Below are 14,314 nucleotides of genomic sequence, written 5' to 3'. Positions count from 1 at the left end.
AGCCAAGGGGGCTCTTGCTCCTCCTACATCCCTTATCTTTAAAGGGAATTAACTGTTTTTGTGCTTGCAGAAGAGCATTCTTGAAAAAGTACCAGCACTCATTAGCTTCTTTATCCTCCAGGAAGCTTTTCCTGGAATCTCTTTTTGAAAAAAATTAACACTGCAGTGATTTCAGACATGGCTACAGGTGTTTTCCACATTTTCTAGCTGCCTCTGTGTACAGGTGAAAATGTGGTGTTACCGATCTTTCACAGACTTGGAAGACTTCTAAAAGCAGAAGCAAAGCTTGCACTTGTAAGTAGCTATATGCCCAGCCACCCAGCCCCTCAGCAGCAGAAAGAAAGCAATTGATACTGTTCCCACTCTTCTGGCTAACTGGCTATAGCCCAGAAAGACACTGGTCTCCTGGGTCCCACACCTCTTCTAAAGATACATTAAAGCCTGGCTGTCTGAGAGCAAGTCCAAGTTACGGACTCACATCAGTGAGGATTTCTCTCCCATCCAGAGCTTTGTTTGCAGACATAGCTCAAGGCATGACTTTGTTAGCTACATAGGTAAGGTTGGCCAAGGAAATAGCAGTCGTGAAAAACAAACTGTGGCAGCCTTTGTAAGAGCAGCCTCTGAAAAAACCCATCTCAGTAACAACATATTTGGTTTATACTTCACTTGGTGAAGTATTTGAACTAAGGAACCACTTAAAGTCAGAGTCTATCGAACAGCTAAGAGGAAATGCTGTTAGCACAGGACTTGGGTATGTGCGAGGAAACAGGGAACCACTGAGTTCATTGTGGCAATCTGGTTCTGAGTGATCTAAAAATACTGAGCCACATTGAGGGAGCACTTGTCATGGTTTAACAGATTGTTTAGTTTTTATTTGGGGAGGGAGTCAATGGGCTGAGGGTGGGGTTCCCAGTGGGGACCTGGCAGAACCAATCAGCTGGCTAGTTGTGAAGATTGACCTGGTTAAACTACAGTAATTTCCCAATTACAAGCCGCACCTGATTATAAGCCACAGGTCCGGGTGTCAGCAATGTTTAGTTCTTTGTCCATATATAAGCTGCACTGGACTATTAGCTGCACTTTCATTCGCAGCGAGGATCCATGTGCAACTTTCACAAAGTTGCCAATTAGTAACAGAATTGCAGGATCGCGGGGTTTACTGGCTTGGCCCTGCTCAGGGTGGCCGCCAGGGAGGGGCCCCGGCCCCACTTGCCGCTGCCACCAGGAAGCAGGGAGCAGCGTGTCCGGCTGCTGCCACGCCCCCCGGGGCCAGGCAGCGCTGCCGCTGCGCCGCCACTGCTCCGCCGCCCGGGGCCAGGCGGGCTCTGGCTCAGCTCGGGGCTGCTGCTGGCTTGGATTTCCAGGTTGGGAAATTTCCAAAATTTGTTCATATATTGGCCGCTCCTGAATGTAAGCCGCATTTCCGGTTTGGGAGCAAAATTTTAGTCAAAATGGTGCGGCTTATAATGGTGAAATTACTGTACTTAAAAGAGCTGAATATGCCTCTGAAATCACATTTAAAAATGAACAAAGCCTGGGAAAAGCTCTCTTGCATCCTACCTTTGAACAGGGTGCTGGTCCCTTCTTGGGGAGCTCGCTGCTGCTTGTTTTTATGGTGGTGCCACTGGGAGCCATCCCAACTCCAGGAACAACCATGCGGCCAGGACCAGGGCTGGGTGTGCCCCCCAGCAAGGGCAGCGCTGCGTGGCTGCGGCTCTCTCAGCACGGCTTGCAGTGAACTTTGCTTAGCCATTTTCAGCCAGCCATGCTGCGGCCAGAAGGACAAAAGCAGCGGCAGCAGCTTCTCTTGTTTTTGGCACCCCCCATGAAAGGAAGGCGCGGGGTGGCACCGGCAGCCAGCAGGACTTGCACGTTTTGGCGGGGACCAGGTGACCGACAGAGACATGGCGAGCCATTTCCCTGATGCAGAACCTGGATGAAATCAACTTTCCAGCCCGCAGAACTCTACAGAAAGTTTCAGTTGATAAAAGCTTGAGAACAAATGAACCTATGAACATCAGGAAAAAGGAAAGGGTGGAGACACGTAGAGAAAGCAACATGGAGACAGCAAGGTCAGTGAAGGAGTCAAATTCTAGTTGAGAGCCTTAGTCTAGGGCTGAAATTCTTTTGTGAGGCTATGGTGAAGATATAATTGATATATCAGACTTTTTTTCTTTTCCCCTGTAACTCATAGAATGCACCAGTGAGCAGAGGCACCAGTGCTGAAAGAAGTAGATGCTGCAGTAGCTGAGATCCAATGAGAAGCTTGAACAGAGATGAGAAACCATGCCCCAGGGATGGAAGACTAAAACCTCTGCTCCCAGCAATAAAAGAAGAGAACTTTTGTTTCTTAAAATTGTACCCTAACAAAGTGAAATGACCCATGGCGGTAGTTATGAGAAAAACGTACCAAAATGTAGGAAGGACTTCATGATTGCAGACTTCCAGGTGGTTGCTGATTCACTGAGATCAAAGTCACGAGAGAATTGTTCCTTGAGAAGTCTCCATGGCATGGCAAGAGACTCCTCTCCATAAGAGAACTAAAGAAAGACTATTCTAGAAGTGGTAAACTGACTGAAAGCCCCAGGTTTTGCCTCTTTACATTGTTAGTGGGAAAGAAAAGAGGGTGGGGGGGGGAAGGAGAAGTATTCTGATGGTTCATTCTGATTTTCTTACTATTTTTCTTGTAATAAAGTTTTCTTTATACCCTTTAAAGTTTGAGCCTGCTTTGCTCTCTTCCTAATCCTTATCTTGCAGCAGAAAATGAGTAAATGGATCCAGTGGGTGCACTGGCATTTGGTTAGCACTAGACCCACTACAGCACTTAATGCTACAAATAAGACAGAAAATATGTTTGTTTATAGCAGCAGATATTCCTAAGCATGTTTTTTTAAAGAGTATTTAACATGAGTTCATGTCAAGAGTTTTAAGCACACTTTTCAAAATACACCAAGATATCACAGTTTCAGTTAAAAAAACAATATTCAGTGAACCAGAAACCTTCAGGTTGGTACAGATAGCCAGAAATTCAAAAAGCAGAAGTTCAATAGTTTCCTCAACTGAAGGGACCTACTACGGAAAACCGACAATTTTAGCAATACAACCAAGTTTCAACAGAACAACCCATGAATCATTAACAAGAGATTACAGGATACAGAACACAGGCAACAATAATTCCCACCCCCCACCCATGAAGAGACAGAAATCATTCCATCTTGCTCCCAACATCCACCCAAACTAACAGCAGGTCTGTTAGTCTTGCAGTGAGCAAAACCTATTGTGCTGCCACTTCAGTTTCAAGTTAAGAACTATCAGTCACACAGCCCTTCCTGCTCCTTCCCCCCTAAATTCATTCAGCTGATGCTCTTTGTTCTTAAATGAAGTAATCCACTCTGAATTTTAACATCAAAATATTTTTAAAGAAGCAAAATTTTCAGCGTTTTTTTTCCCTTTCCAGTTACAGCAGAAAAATGAAGAAATCTTTTAGTACTGGCCTGAAAAATCAGAACCGCTCATTTTTACTCAGTCTCACAAGGAGACTCACAGGTACAAGTGAGAGACCTGCAATTTGACCTGCAGGCTGAAATCCTGACTGGCAACCTAGCTGAGTTAAAGGCACAACAACTAATATATGAAAGTCTGCTTAAACCATGCGCTCTGATGCCTACACTTTTCAAAAGCCTCATTGACAGGAAAATCCCATGGCTAGGAACTATTGATAGGGTGGTTTCAAATGAGATACAATTCAGTTACAACACAACAGTACTAGCAATATTTCTATAAATTTTGAAATGCTTTTAATATGTACATTCTTTCTTAGTAAATATTAAAGTAGTGCTCTTCATTTGCACTTTTTCTTTAGACTTCTAAAAGGGCATCAGAAACACAGTTTTCACCCCCCTCCAAACCAATGCACAGTTACCTTTGTAACAAGCACATACCAAATTCTGTACACCTTTCCCTCCCCACAAAAGAAATAAAAATATGCCATGACTATCCAATTACACATCATCACAAGTTTAAATTACACATACAAATAATTCCAAAGTATTTAGAAAAAACAACATATTGGATTTATGAAACCATTCCATGCATTCAGCAACAGAAAAAAAAGCCACCCAAAGAAAAAAGAAAAAAATTATTAAGTTTCTTTAAAATGGTGTTTTTTGCTCTATCCAAGTACCGAGGTCTGGATTCAGTGTATCATTAAGACTAACCACTGCTTGAATCATAGAAACATGACAGTACATAGATAACCAAGTTTCTATTTATAGACAATATGATATAGTTCCTACCTCTTCAATGAATGTCAAATAAAGCAAGTCTTGCTTTCTAAGACATCGAGACTGCACATTAAGAAAACAGTAAGAGGTGCTGCTAAATAGATAACATTTTGAAAGGAAGGCTAGGTATTTATACGACCCTGCTTAGCAGTAGCTGTTAGTTAGCAGGGTTCCTATGTTTCAGCTAGTTTGTTACTTTTTCCAGAATGACAAGCTGACTAACCCAGAAATATCACCAATTTTCTTTTCAAGAAGAAAAAAAAAAAAGGAATTTATGCAGTGAAAGTCTTTGTGGGTAGTCTCTTTCATTACATAAACTCTTTGTATTTTCCATGAAAGAGGCTTGTAGCATAACACACAGATTGGAAACAGATTTCAGACATACATTAAAAAACCTGATTTCAAAGGGCATTTTTTAATCTTTACTATGAAGACAAGTAAAATGATAATATTATTTACGTGCAAAGGACTCTGCATGATTTTGTAATATCCTATTTTTCATGTTTACCTTAAGACATTCCTTGAAAAGCTGTACTTCAGTTCTAAACTTATTTTACATGAATCATGACAAGTATTACTCAAACATTACTCTCTCCCAGTAATTAAATCAATACCATCAATATGCTCAATTTATTTTAACAGATCAATTTAGAGTGTCATGTTCCTGATATACAGGAGTTAATACCTGTGCAAGTTAGTATCCATTTATTAGGAAAGCTCTCCATTTAGCAGGTGCATTCTCAGTACAATTAAACCCAGCTTGCTGCATTCTCTGCTCTTGCCTTGCAATACTGTCAAACTGCAGTCAAGTACAGTAAGAACACAAGATTGTTGATCAGTACCATGTGTTACAGCTGTTAACAATTCTGTTTGTGCCACAAAACCAGAAGTCAATAATTTGAAAAGAATCCTTACTCTTTAACTGAACTTACCAGGTGATGTTAAATACCATCCTTAGAAAACCAATTTTTGTAAAGGCTATTTACAGTGTACATGGCTGAGCATGTACCTTACAGACACAAACACATCTCCATACCACATCATTACAGTGCCTGAAAATGACAACACATCTTCAATGCCATTTTAATTAACAGTTTCAAGCGGGAAATGGTCTTTATTTTACAACTGCTTTACTTGCATAATTTTTTTTTTTTTTAATATAAAAACACTAACTCCTGTCCAGAAGTCTAGACACATTCTACATACTACAGGTTAAGGCAGTAAAAAAATGTGTTCCTGATAACTGTTTTTGACAATGTCAATTAAAGCTGTCTGAAGCTACTCCAGTTCTCCAACAGATCTTTGAAATCCAAATAATTTGTCAGTGAAAAACTCACTTTGCTTTGTTCAGAGTTTTAGTAATACAGACGACAGAATTGGGTATGGCAAGTCAACAAGTGTTAGGAGAAGGAAAAGTTTGATTTCAGTTAATTTCATGAGTTTAGAAGTTGAAAGAATACATTATTTAGGTGGGATTCTGAATCAACCAAGAATTGTAGGGAATGAAAAAGATAACCAATTTTATGCACATTACTGCATTCTTAAAAATATACTGTTATCTTCAATAATTCAAGTAAGGTAATAGACATTATAAAAAATAACTTCATGAACCATACTCAAGTTTCAAATCACATTCTCAAACTTTTAACCCAAAGCAGTTTTATTGTGTTAACTTCATATAATAAACCATGAAGGTCTGACTGTACAAATGGTTAATGATTTGCACTTGTGATTCCTGCAATAGCTAGCAGATTTGCTAACCAACTTACTGTAAAGATATGGCAGATTACGTATTTAATCAAAGCACTTTGATTTAGGCATGAAACAAATTCAAATGGCTGACATTCTGTGCTTCTAATGCATCACTCGTAAGAGAGGCAAGAAACACCCACTATTGTACAGACGATTATTTTTACAGAAAACCCTTCCTTGAAATTAATCTTTTATCCGCAGCTGTAGATGAGAGTATAATCTGTTGTAAACAGGGCACTGTGTTGTAAAACCAGTTTTTTTAACTTAAGATCTCTCTCCAAAAGTTGGAAAAACAGACTCTTCAGAATGTCTTTCAAATGTAGCATGTTCTGTTTGCTATATCATAAAGTTACTTTCATTTGATTCCTTTTTAAAGATGTTTGTGTTCACAGCAGTTCTGTTTTTAAAAATTGTTTGAAATTTATATAAAATTCTGTACATGTTCACAAATTATTGCATAAACAGCATAATCTTCATGACAATATTCAGCAACACATGTCCATCTCAGGAAGTTCACGTTTCCCTTCTTGCTTTTTTCTTCTTTTTAACTTGTTTGGGAGATTCCCAGCTTTCTTCAGACTTTGCTAAAAAACATAACATAATTATAGTGTTAGGACTGAGAACATTTACACAGAACTAGCTTTTAAAATCACATAATCAATCAACTAGAAGTTTTATTCCTCTGCTTCAAATGAAAATCATTTCATTTGAAATGCATCTAAAACAATGCCTGCCAATTTCATCCTACTTTTTTACCCCACAAATACTTAAGAGTGGTACACATCAAAGGTAATTCATTTTGAAAATGTATTATTTACAGTAGTCATTGTTATTTTCTGGTCTACTAGAAATAACGTACTTGTACACAATTGACATTAAATGTTCACTTTTACCAGATTACACTGCTCTTAACCTCTAAATATGTGACATGTCAGAAGAATAATTTTTAAAGCATTGAACTATGTAAAGATGTGGTTACATGGCATCCATAATCCAATACAGAAGCACTATGTTCTTAATAAAACAGACTGCCTTAAAACGTGCTGGCTGCCAAAAGTGGTAAAAAAAAAGTTAAATATTGTACATACTGAACCTGAGAGATGCTCTTTCAATTGCTGAGGCATGAATCAATGACTAAAGATTTAATATTTTAGAACCAGAACAAAAAGTTTTAAGTTGATACATTGACTTGAAATATTCCATTGTTTCATGCATTTAAAACCAAGAAGCCAATTAATGCAGCTGAATAAGATTTTGTAATTATTAAGTTATCATGTTTCTTCTGCAATCATTAAAAAATCATTCAGTACTTCAACACTTAGCCAGCAACTTCTTATGGATTGCCAGTATTTATTAATTTTATTAAAGAATCTGAATCAAAACAACTTTTTTTCAGGCAATACCTTTCACATCCTCACTTCCCTTCCAAATTTCCTGTTTTACTGCGTGAGTACCTTTCTCAAGTACTGCAATACTTGTGAATACAAACACTTTTGTCACGTACTACAGAGGGTTCATTTGACATTCCTGGGCACTGCATATTTTCACAAAACAATATACTTGCAGTAATTAAGCCTGATCTATGTGCTGTTAGACTACAAAAAAACCCTCACCCAATGCCTTTCTACTCCCAAATAAGCAACTGTTTCTCTCTATGATTACATGGAAGCATATGGAAAATGATGCTAATGAGCTAAACTGAGAAACTGAAAGACCTCAGCAGGCTGAAAATTGAATTATTTGTATTTTTCCCAAAATTTCTGGTAGCTAAATATTCTGTCAACTGCAATGTCAGTAACCATCTGTTCTCCACTGAAGACCTGCAGACAGCCCTTTGAAACAGAGCTGACAGAAGTCCTTAGTCACAGCACAGAGCTCCAGTCCCAATGGTGATGAGTGCATCCAAATGTCTGTTAAGGACTGGGCAAGCTCAATAGACATTTTCAGTCATCCAAGCATATGAAGCCAATTTTTCCTCACAATGAAAATAAATACATTAAGGTGCTTTTAACTTTAAGGAAGTTAAAAAATATGGCACCATGTATAAATAAGACACACAATGCTCTGATATGGCACTTTAAACTCAAACCCCACAGCAAAGCATTCTGACTACACTACAGGGAAAAAGTACATCCTAACTTCGGACAAACTGCCCTGAGACATACTTACTCTGTGGAGGAGGCACACTGTTTTGCTTAATATTGGGACTAGAAACATCTGTCTCTTGCAGCATCTGTGGCACTTGGGAAGCAATCTTGTCAGAATTACTCTCTGATACAATTACAGATGGCTCAGTAGAAACAGCAAGCGAAGGAGCCTCCTCAGACTGTTTGAGAAACAAAAATAAGAGTTTCCAAAAGTTTTTTAAGCAATACAAAAGTAAAAACTCTTATATGGTGTTATTTCAGCAGCATACTTAGCAGCTGCTGAGAAGATGACATTGAAAAACTAAGCCAATATTAAAATCCTTAAAAATTTAAAATTGAGACTGTAATACTATGACTGCCATCTAGTGCCAGAATTTTTAACTGCAGATAAGCAAAGATAAACAACATTCTTTCTTGGCATATGCTGTATTTTAAGAATTAGACCAATCTATAAGTCACCAAGACCCTAAAAAGATTCTAGAATATTCAACAGAGACGTAAAACAGTGACACATATGCAAGCAGTTGCAAGGCAAGAAGACAAGTTAAACAGGACCAAATAGATAACTCAAACTCCAAACAAATCAGACAAAAAACATTTCCAGTCACTCATATAATTTGCTCAAAACACTCTGTATACTTTACAGAATAACAAATATTGGCGAGTGCAGTCAGCGAGTATTTCAGTGGAACTCACTGCAAAAACAACTGCCAAGTAAAAGGTAGTCGTAGTATTTTTCCAATTACCTAGTTGTTTTGAAGGTTCCCACTAAAGAGACAAAATAAAACTGTATTCTAGTGTAACCCTTATTGTAATTAAAATGACAGTAAAATAGGAAAAAAACACTTTGACATTCCAATAGGAAAGCCAGAATATAAAACCAGAAGACCCCGCAGCAAGTCACCAAAAGGCTTCAAAGAAGAATGTATTGGAACACAGTGTCTCAGCCAAGCAATAAACCCCAAACTTTAAGATGCTATTAAGAAATCATAGTTGTGGTTGTGCCACAACAACCAAGACCTGTAACTATGAAAACCAAATGGGAAGTCTACACCCCTGGATGCAGATGTACAGATCCTACATCATAGTGACCGGTCTGCTTCTGTCGCTATAATTTAAGCATCTCAAAAATTCAGTCAGAACATTCAAGAGAACAAAATGATACAAATTTCTTGTTTAATAGTATCACACCAAGCAAGAAATTAAACAGCTTTAACTGAAAAACCAAACACACGAAATTAAAGGATGCAGCTCTCTAACTTTTCACGAATAGTTTGCTGTGCTCTTACACATGAACTGAAACAAGATTTTTTTAATGTCCATTACTGGAGTATTTCTCTCCAGCCATTGAAAAGTTAGTCATCACAAATATTTTTTATACATCAACCATGCTGATGAAATGAATTCCCATCCTACAGGAATTCCAAGCTTAGCCAATTCTAATGTCTAATAGTTAGCAATCATCAGCTACATAAATAAATCAACAAACTGTGATTTCCAAAATAAAACGAGGACATAAAGCTTCTAGTGTGAGGTAATCAATTCAGGTAACTATTAGTATCATAGTTTTGTTAGGACAGTCACACTTGACCAGCAGGTAAAGCAACTCAATTATGATTTTAATAGCTCCACTGTCTCAGGTTGACTAAGCAACATGTTGCAGCTTGAGTGTTACACTGTGCAGTGTTACTGCAACTGTAATGATACAAATATATACAGCCCTATCTGCACATTTTTCCAAATTCTTCTGTCTGAATTTTTGATACAGGAAAGTGGGTAGTGATGAAAACTTTATAAAATGGGTACTAGTGTTGGATAGGATATTCTCTGCTAATTCAGAAAGGAGGTTTAAAACAACAAATAAAGCCTATTTGATAATATAAAGGGTTATATGCATAATTCTATGCATATAACTTCAATATTGAAGTAGTGACTTGTCAAACTGCTACTTCTTTTTCCAAGTATCTCTCTTCATTTAAAACCTGTGCCTGCAGATAAAATGTAAAAGGTTTCAATGCAACCCAATATACAGCATGGGGGAATACCAACACCAGGTACTGTGATGTGAAGCACAAGGCTCAACATTCAGCTGTTGTTGATATTTATGAGGAAATACTGAATAGTAACTTGCTTGTACTCAGTTTATTTTCCCCTACATCTCATTCTCATGTTTTGGAACATTTACTTTAGATTAAACTATCTACCTTGGAAACTCAAGTAATCCATTTCACACATCAGTCACAGACTGTGTCAAAAACTTTTTACAACAGCCAAGTCAAGCAAAATCAGAAGGCATCTTTGCATGTGTGAAATTAAAATGAAGCAAAGTCTGATGTCAAAGACTGACAGACCATGTGCAGTCAGATACAGCAATTCACAAGCTGTCCTTATCAGCTTCAGCTCCAGAGAATGTTTGTCCTTTGCCCCCACACCAAGTTTAATACAGAACATACCTTGTTTCACAGTTACCACTTACACAGCTGTACATGGACATATATATGAAAAGACTGAGTCTAAGATTCAAGAGTAACAAAGCCCTCAAGCTCCTCAAAAACAGCACAGTTTGATCAACATGAGATACTGATGCCATCAAACTACCTAGGAAGTTGAGATTATAAACAGTAAAGCACTGAGCAAAGTCTACCAGAACTGGGCTTGTACACACTTTGGCAGTGCCAAAAAGTCTGAGAAAAAAAAAATTAACTGCAGATACTTTTCAAATCAATTTAAACTTCTGAACAGCAGAAGCTACAGTCTTTCACTATTATGCCTTTTTCTAGAAGTCAAAAACCTGTCACCTTGCCATCACAATCTAAGTTTTCTGTCTACACATTTTGAACTAGAATTTCTAAAATAAAATAAAACCTCCCACTTCCACAAATAAAGCCACTTGCACACACAGGCAGACGTCTTTCCAAATATAGCTTCAAAAAAACCACCACAAAACCCAACAATACACTAGTCAGATAGAATAGGCACCTGTTGCCAACTTTGATTTAAGGTTGAACTGACCTAAACTAACCAGTTGTAGTAAATAACTGTAGTAAAGCTCTACTTAGATGTAGGGTATTTAGAGAAAGTCTTAAGTACGTCTGAATGTGCTTTTCAAGACATTTTCAACCAAAAAAGGACTTCTGTGCTTTTTATTTGGTGACTTGCAGCCTCTTATAAAAGATTTCATTCTAACGTTTTCATTTGACTTTTATAACCTCAGTATTTTTATTTAATGCTTAGCAATTAAAAATTAAAACTCAGTATTCTGACATATACTCTCTGTGTCACTCTGTGTCACTCTGTGTTGTTCTCTCTTTATGGAAATAAAAAAGTCAAAGCCAGTAGAAATATTAAATATTTTACACCTCCCTAGAATGTGATGTTTTTTAGGGTAGTGGTATCTAAGCTGCTATTTGGAGAAAGACTGAAAGAGAATTTGTATTCTCTAGAATAAGTTTCAACTGTGAGCTGAAGCTCACAGTTTGTGAATTGGCTCAAATAAAACCTTTTCTTATTCAGTCATTAAGCTCAGTACAGCTATCAAAAATCAATTTTAGACTGCACTTAAGTCTGAATATATTAAGTTTGTAACATTTAATTCTGTTGCAATATATAACAGTAGAATACGCCACTAATCTCATGCTCAGACCTTTTATTTCTTAGTTTTCTACATTTCCAAGTTTTAAACCATTGCTTGAATATTCAAAACAAGAAAGTAACTTGCCAGTAAAGAAAGTTACTATTGATTTGGAAGATACTGCTTTGCAGAGCAGACATACTTTTTAAAACTCCTAACTGCCTCTACCTAAAATCCAACTGTGTTCAGTTACCTTTATATTCATAAACATACAGCCTGAAACAGTATTCTCACTGTAACCTTGTCTACACAAATTAATGTGTCAAATGACTTGAGCACTTCCAAATCAAATTGTAAGATAAATCAAATTTTGCATCCCTACCTTAGCTGGTTCACTAGTACTTATGGTCTTCAAAGAAAAAGCTCTTTCCTGCTGTGCTTGAACTTTTGAGGTATCCGCCTGAAATTGCTCTCCAGCTTCTCTATCCAGTTCTTCAGCATCCTACAAAAAGGGGAATGGGAGGGGAAAAAAGAAGAGCCTGTGTTTGCAGTCAAGTTCTGACTCTTCTCCCCTGTGAATGAGTTTTGTTGCCATAATCAGCTTCTACAACACAGAAAATCTATCAAAAAGAATAATTGAAGTAGTGGGCTCATACTAGCCTATGCTAACACTCAAAACGCATAGAACAGTATAAAAAAAACCCTGAAGAGAATCCAATAAAGCCCAGAAAGCAGGATGCTTCATGCAATTTACTAACAAAAATGCCCATCTCAGAATGAACTGCACTTCACACTCCTGTTAAATTATAGGAATGTGAAATTAAAATGAATTTAAACCCTTTGCAAAAGTATCACGATAACACTTGACTGCTCTTGGTTGCTTTGTTACAAGTTCTAAAATGCAAGCTGTATAGTTTTCTATCCTTATTACATTTCAATATTTTTGCAACCCAGTTTAGCTTGCCGTAAGGCCTGTAAAGAAATTGAAAATATGTCCTAAGTATCCAAGAGTCTTATCCTTTACTCCTTAGACAATCTAAAGTGGAAAGTTTTAATTTAAAATGTGGAATTAGAGTGGTTACTCTTGTTAGTGGCACTAGAAGAATCCTGTGGTTGTGGAGAGGTCTCTGAGCTTAAACTGGAAACACTGTTCATTCACTTATTTCTTTATGAAAATGCAGTCACAGCCTAATGTTGATTCCTGACAGGAAGGAACACATACTGGCTTACTCCAAGCTCTTCAGTTAGCTTCTACTGCCTTGAAAAACACTGAAGTCAACAAGCAAGTGTGAATATTTAAGAATACTCAGTGAGAAAGATGAAGATGTTTCAATGAACACATTCCATTTTCAGAGGATAAATATACAAATTTTAAATGGGTTTGAAGTAGGACTGGCAAGTGAAGTTACTAAACTGGTTTCTGTGATGTATTAAGCAGTTCAATCTGCTCCTATCAAGCAAAATTCCCAATTCTACATAAAAATTTAATACAGGTAAGTTCTTATCTGTAAAATGATGACTTCATAGACTGATGGACTGAAAGAAAACGTAACAAAAACTGGAATGGTTGGAGAACAATGAGTAGAATAACAAATCTGATTATATCAATATAGAAAGTAGGACTCTACTTGACACAATTTGAAAGACAGCTCACAAGAAGTGGGAAAAAATTCAGAATGCCCTCACTCACCTTAAGATTGATGTAGGACACTCACAAACACCTGTTAACCCTAACCTATTCATCTTGACTTACACTTAGTCATAGCAGAGACCAGAACAGATTTCCATTAAAAAAAAAGGTGCAGCCCTAGTGCTCCCAGACTGAATTTGCCTCAAAAGTAACACGGGAAATCAACACAAGCTCCACATCCACATAGCCAACTTGAAAATAAAATTTTATGTGACAGGAATTTAATGTTTTAGAAATTTTAATAAAGTGAGTATGTGGTAACCATAAGAGCAAAGCCAAAGCAAGTATAACTGAAATTTTTGCTTTCCCTCTCTAATTCATCTAGTCAGATTCCACTTAACATTGGTCATTTTGTAAAGAACGTAAACTACGAATGGCTGTCACAACAAACACAAGTAGGATGCATTCTGACCATAAGCTATTAAAAATTTACTCCCACTAGCAAAGTACTTGTTTCATCTATTCAAACATGATTCAATTGCCACGTGACGTGCAATCTGCTTTTGCTATTTTTACAAATCTGCTTAAATGAAAGTCTTCAAAAGCTATTTAAGTAACACAAAAACTCCAACCATCTTCAGTTTGAAAATATTCTTTCCCTCATTGAAATCTGACTCACAGAGTTGCTCCACCGAGTCTGAAGCATTGGCACTTACCATTTCACATAAATCAAATTAAAACAGTACTTCAAAAAACCCCATTATATTCTCACAAAACTGTACTTGAAGACAGCTTAAGAGAAAACTTCAGTACTGTTCATTCTAACTAGCTATATTCACCAAAGCAACTGTCATTCAAAGGACATGAGGAAAAGGCTTCTCAGGCAGAGAACAATTCCACATGGAAGTATCCCTACAGTACAGAATCCAGA

The 14,314-nt window shown here is 37.3% G+C and overlaps 1 protein-coding gene across 2 annotated transcripts in view; it reads right to left on the bottom strand.

Moving 5' to 3' along the window:
- Positions 1-3,774: 3,774 nt before the first annotated feature.
- The window catches only part of MTDH (metadherin), a 33,189-nt gene continuing 22,649 nt past the window's right edge, over positions 3,775-14,314 (bottom strand). Inside the window, exons 11-13 of one of the 2 annotated variants that reach the window (XM_033070159.1) lie at positions 12,136-12,255; positions 8,205-8,361; positions 3,775-6,619 (exon numbers count right to left, since the gene is read on the bottom strand). In XM_033070159.1, coding sequence (XP_032926050.1) covers positions 6,549-6,619; positions 8,205-8,361; positions 12,136-12,255 — 348 coding nt within the window. In that variant the 3' untranslated portion in view covers positions 3,775-6,548. The remainder of the gene's footprint in view (positions 6,620-8,204; positions 8,362-12,135; positions 12,256-14,314) is intronic. The other variant, XM_033070167.1, reaches the window with a different exon arrangement.

The sequence above is a fragment of the Catharus ustulatus genome, chromosome 1 (genome assembly GCF_009819885.2).
Source record: "Catharus ustulatus isolate bCatUst1 chromosome 1, bCatUst1.pri.v2, whole genome shotgun sequence".
NCBI classification, from domain to species: domain Eukaryota; kingdom Metazoa; phylum Chordata; class Aves; order Passeriformes; family Turdidae; genus Catharus; species Catharus ustulatus.
This window is presented reverse-complemented; position numbering and strand designations above follow the sequence as displayed.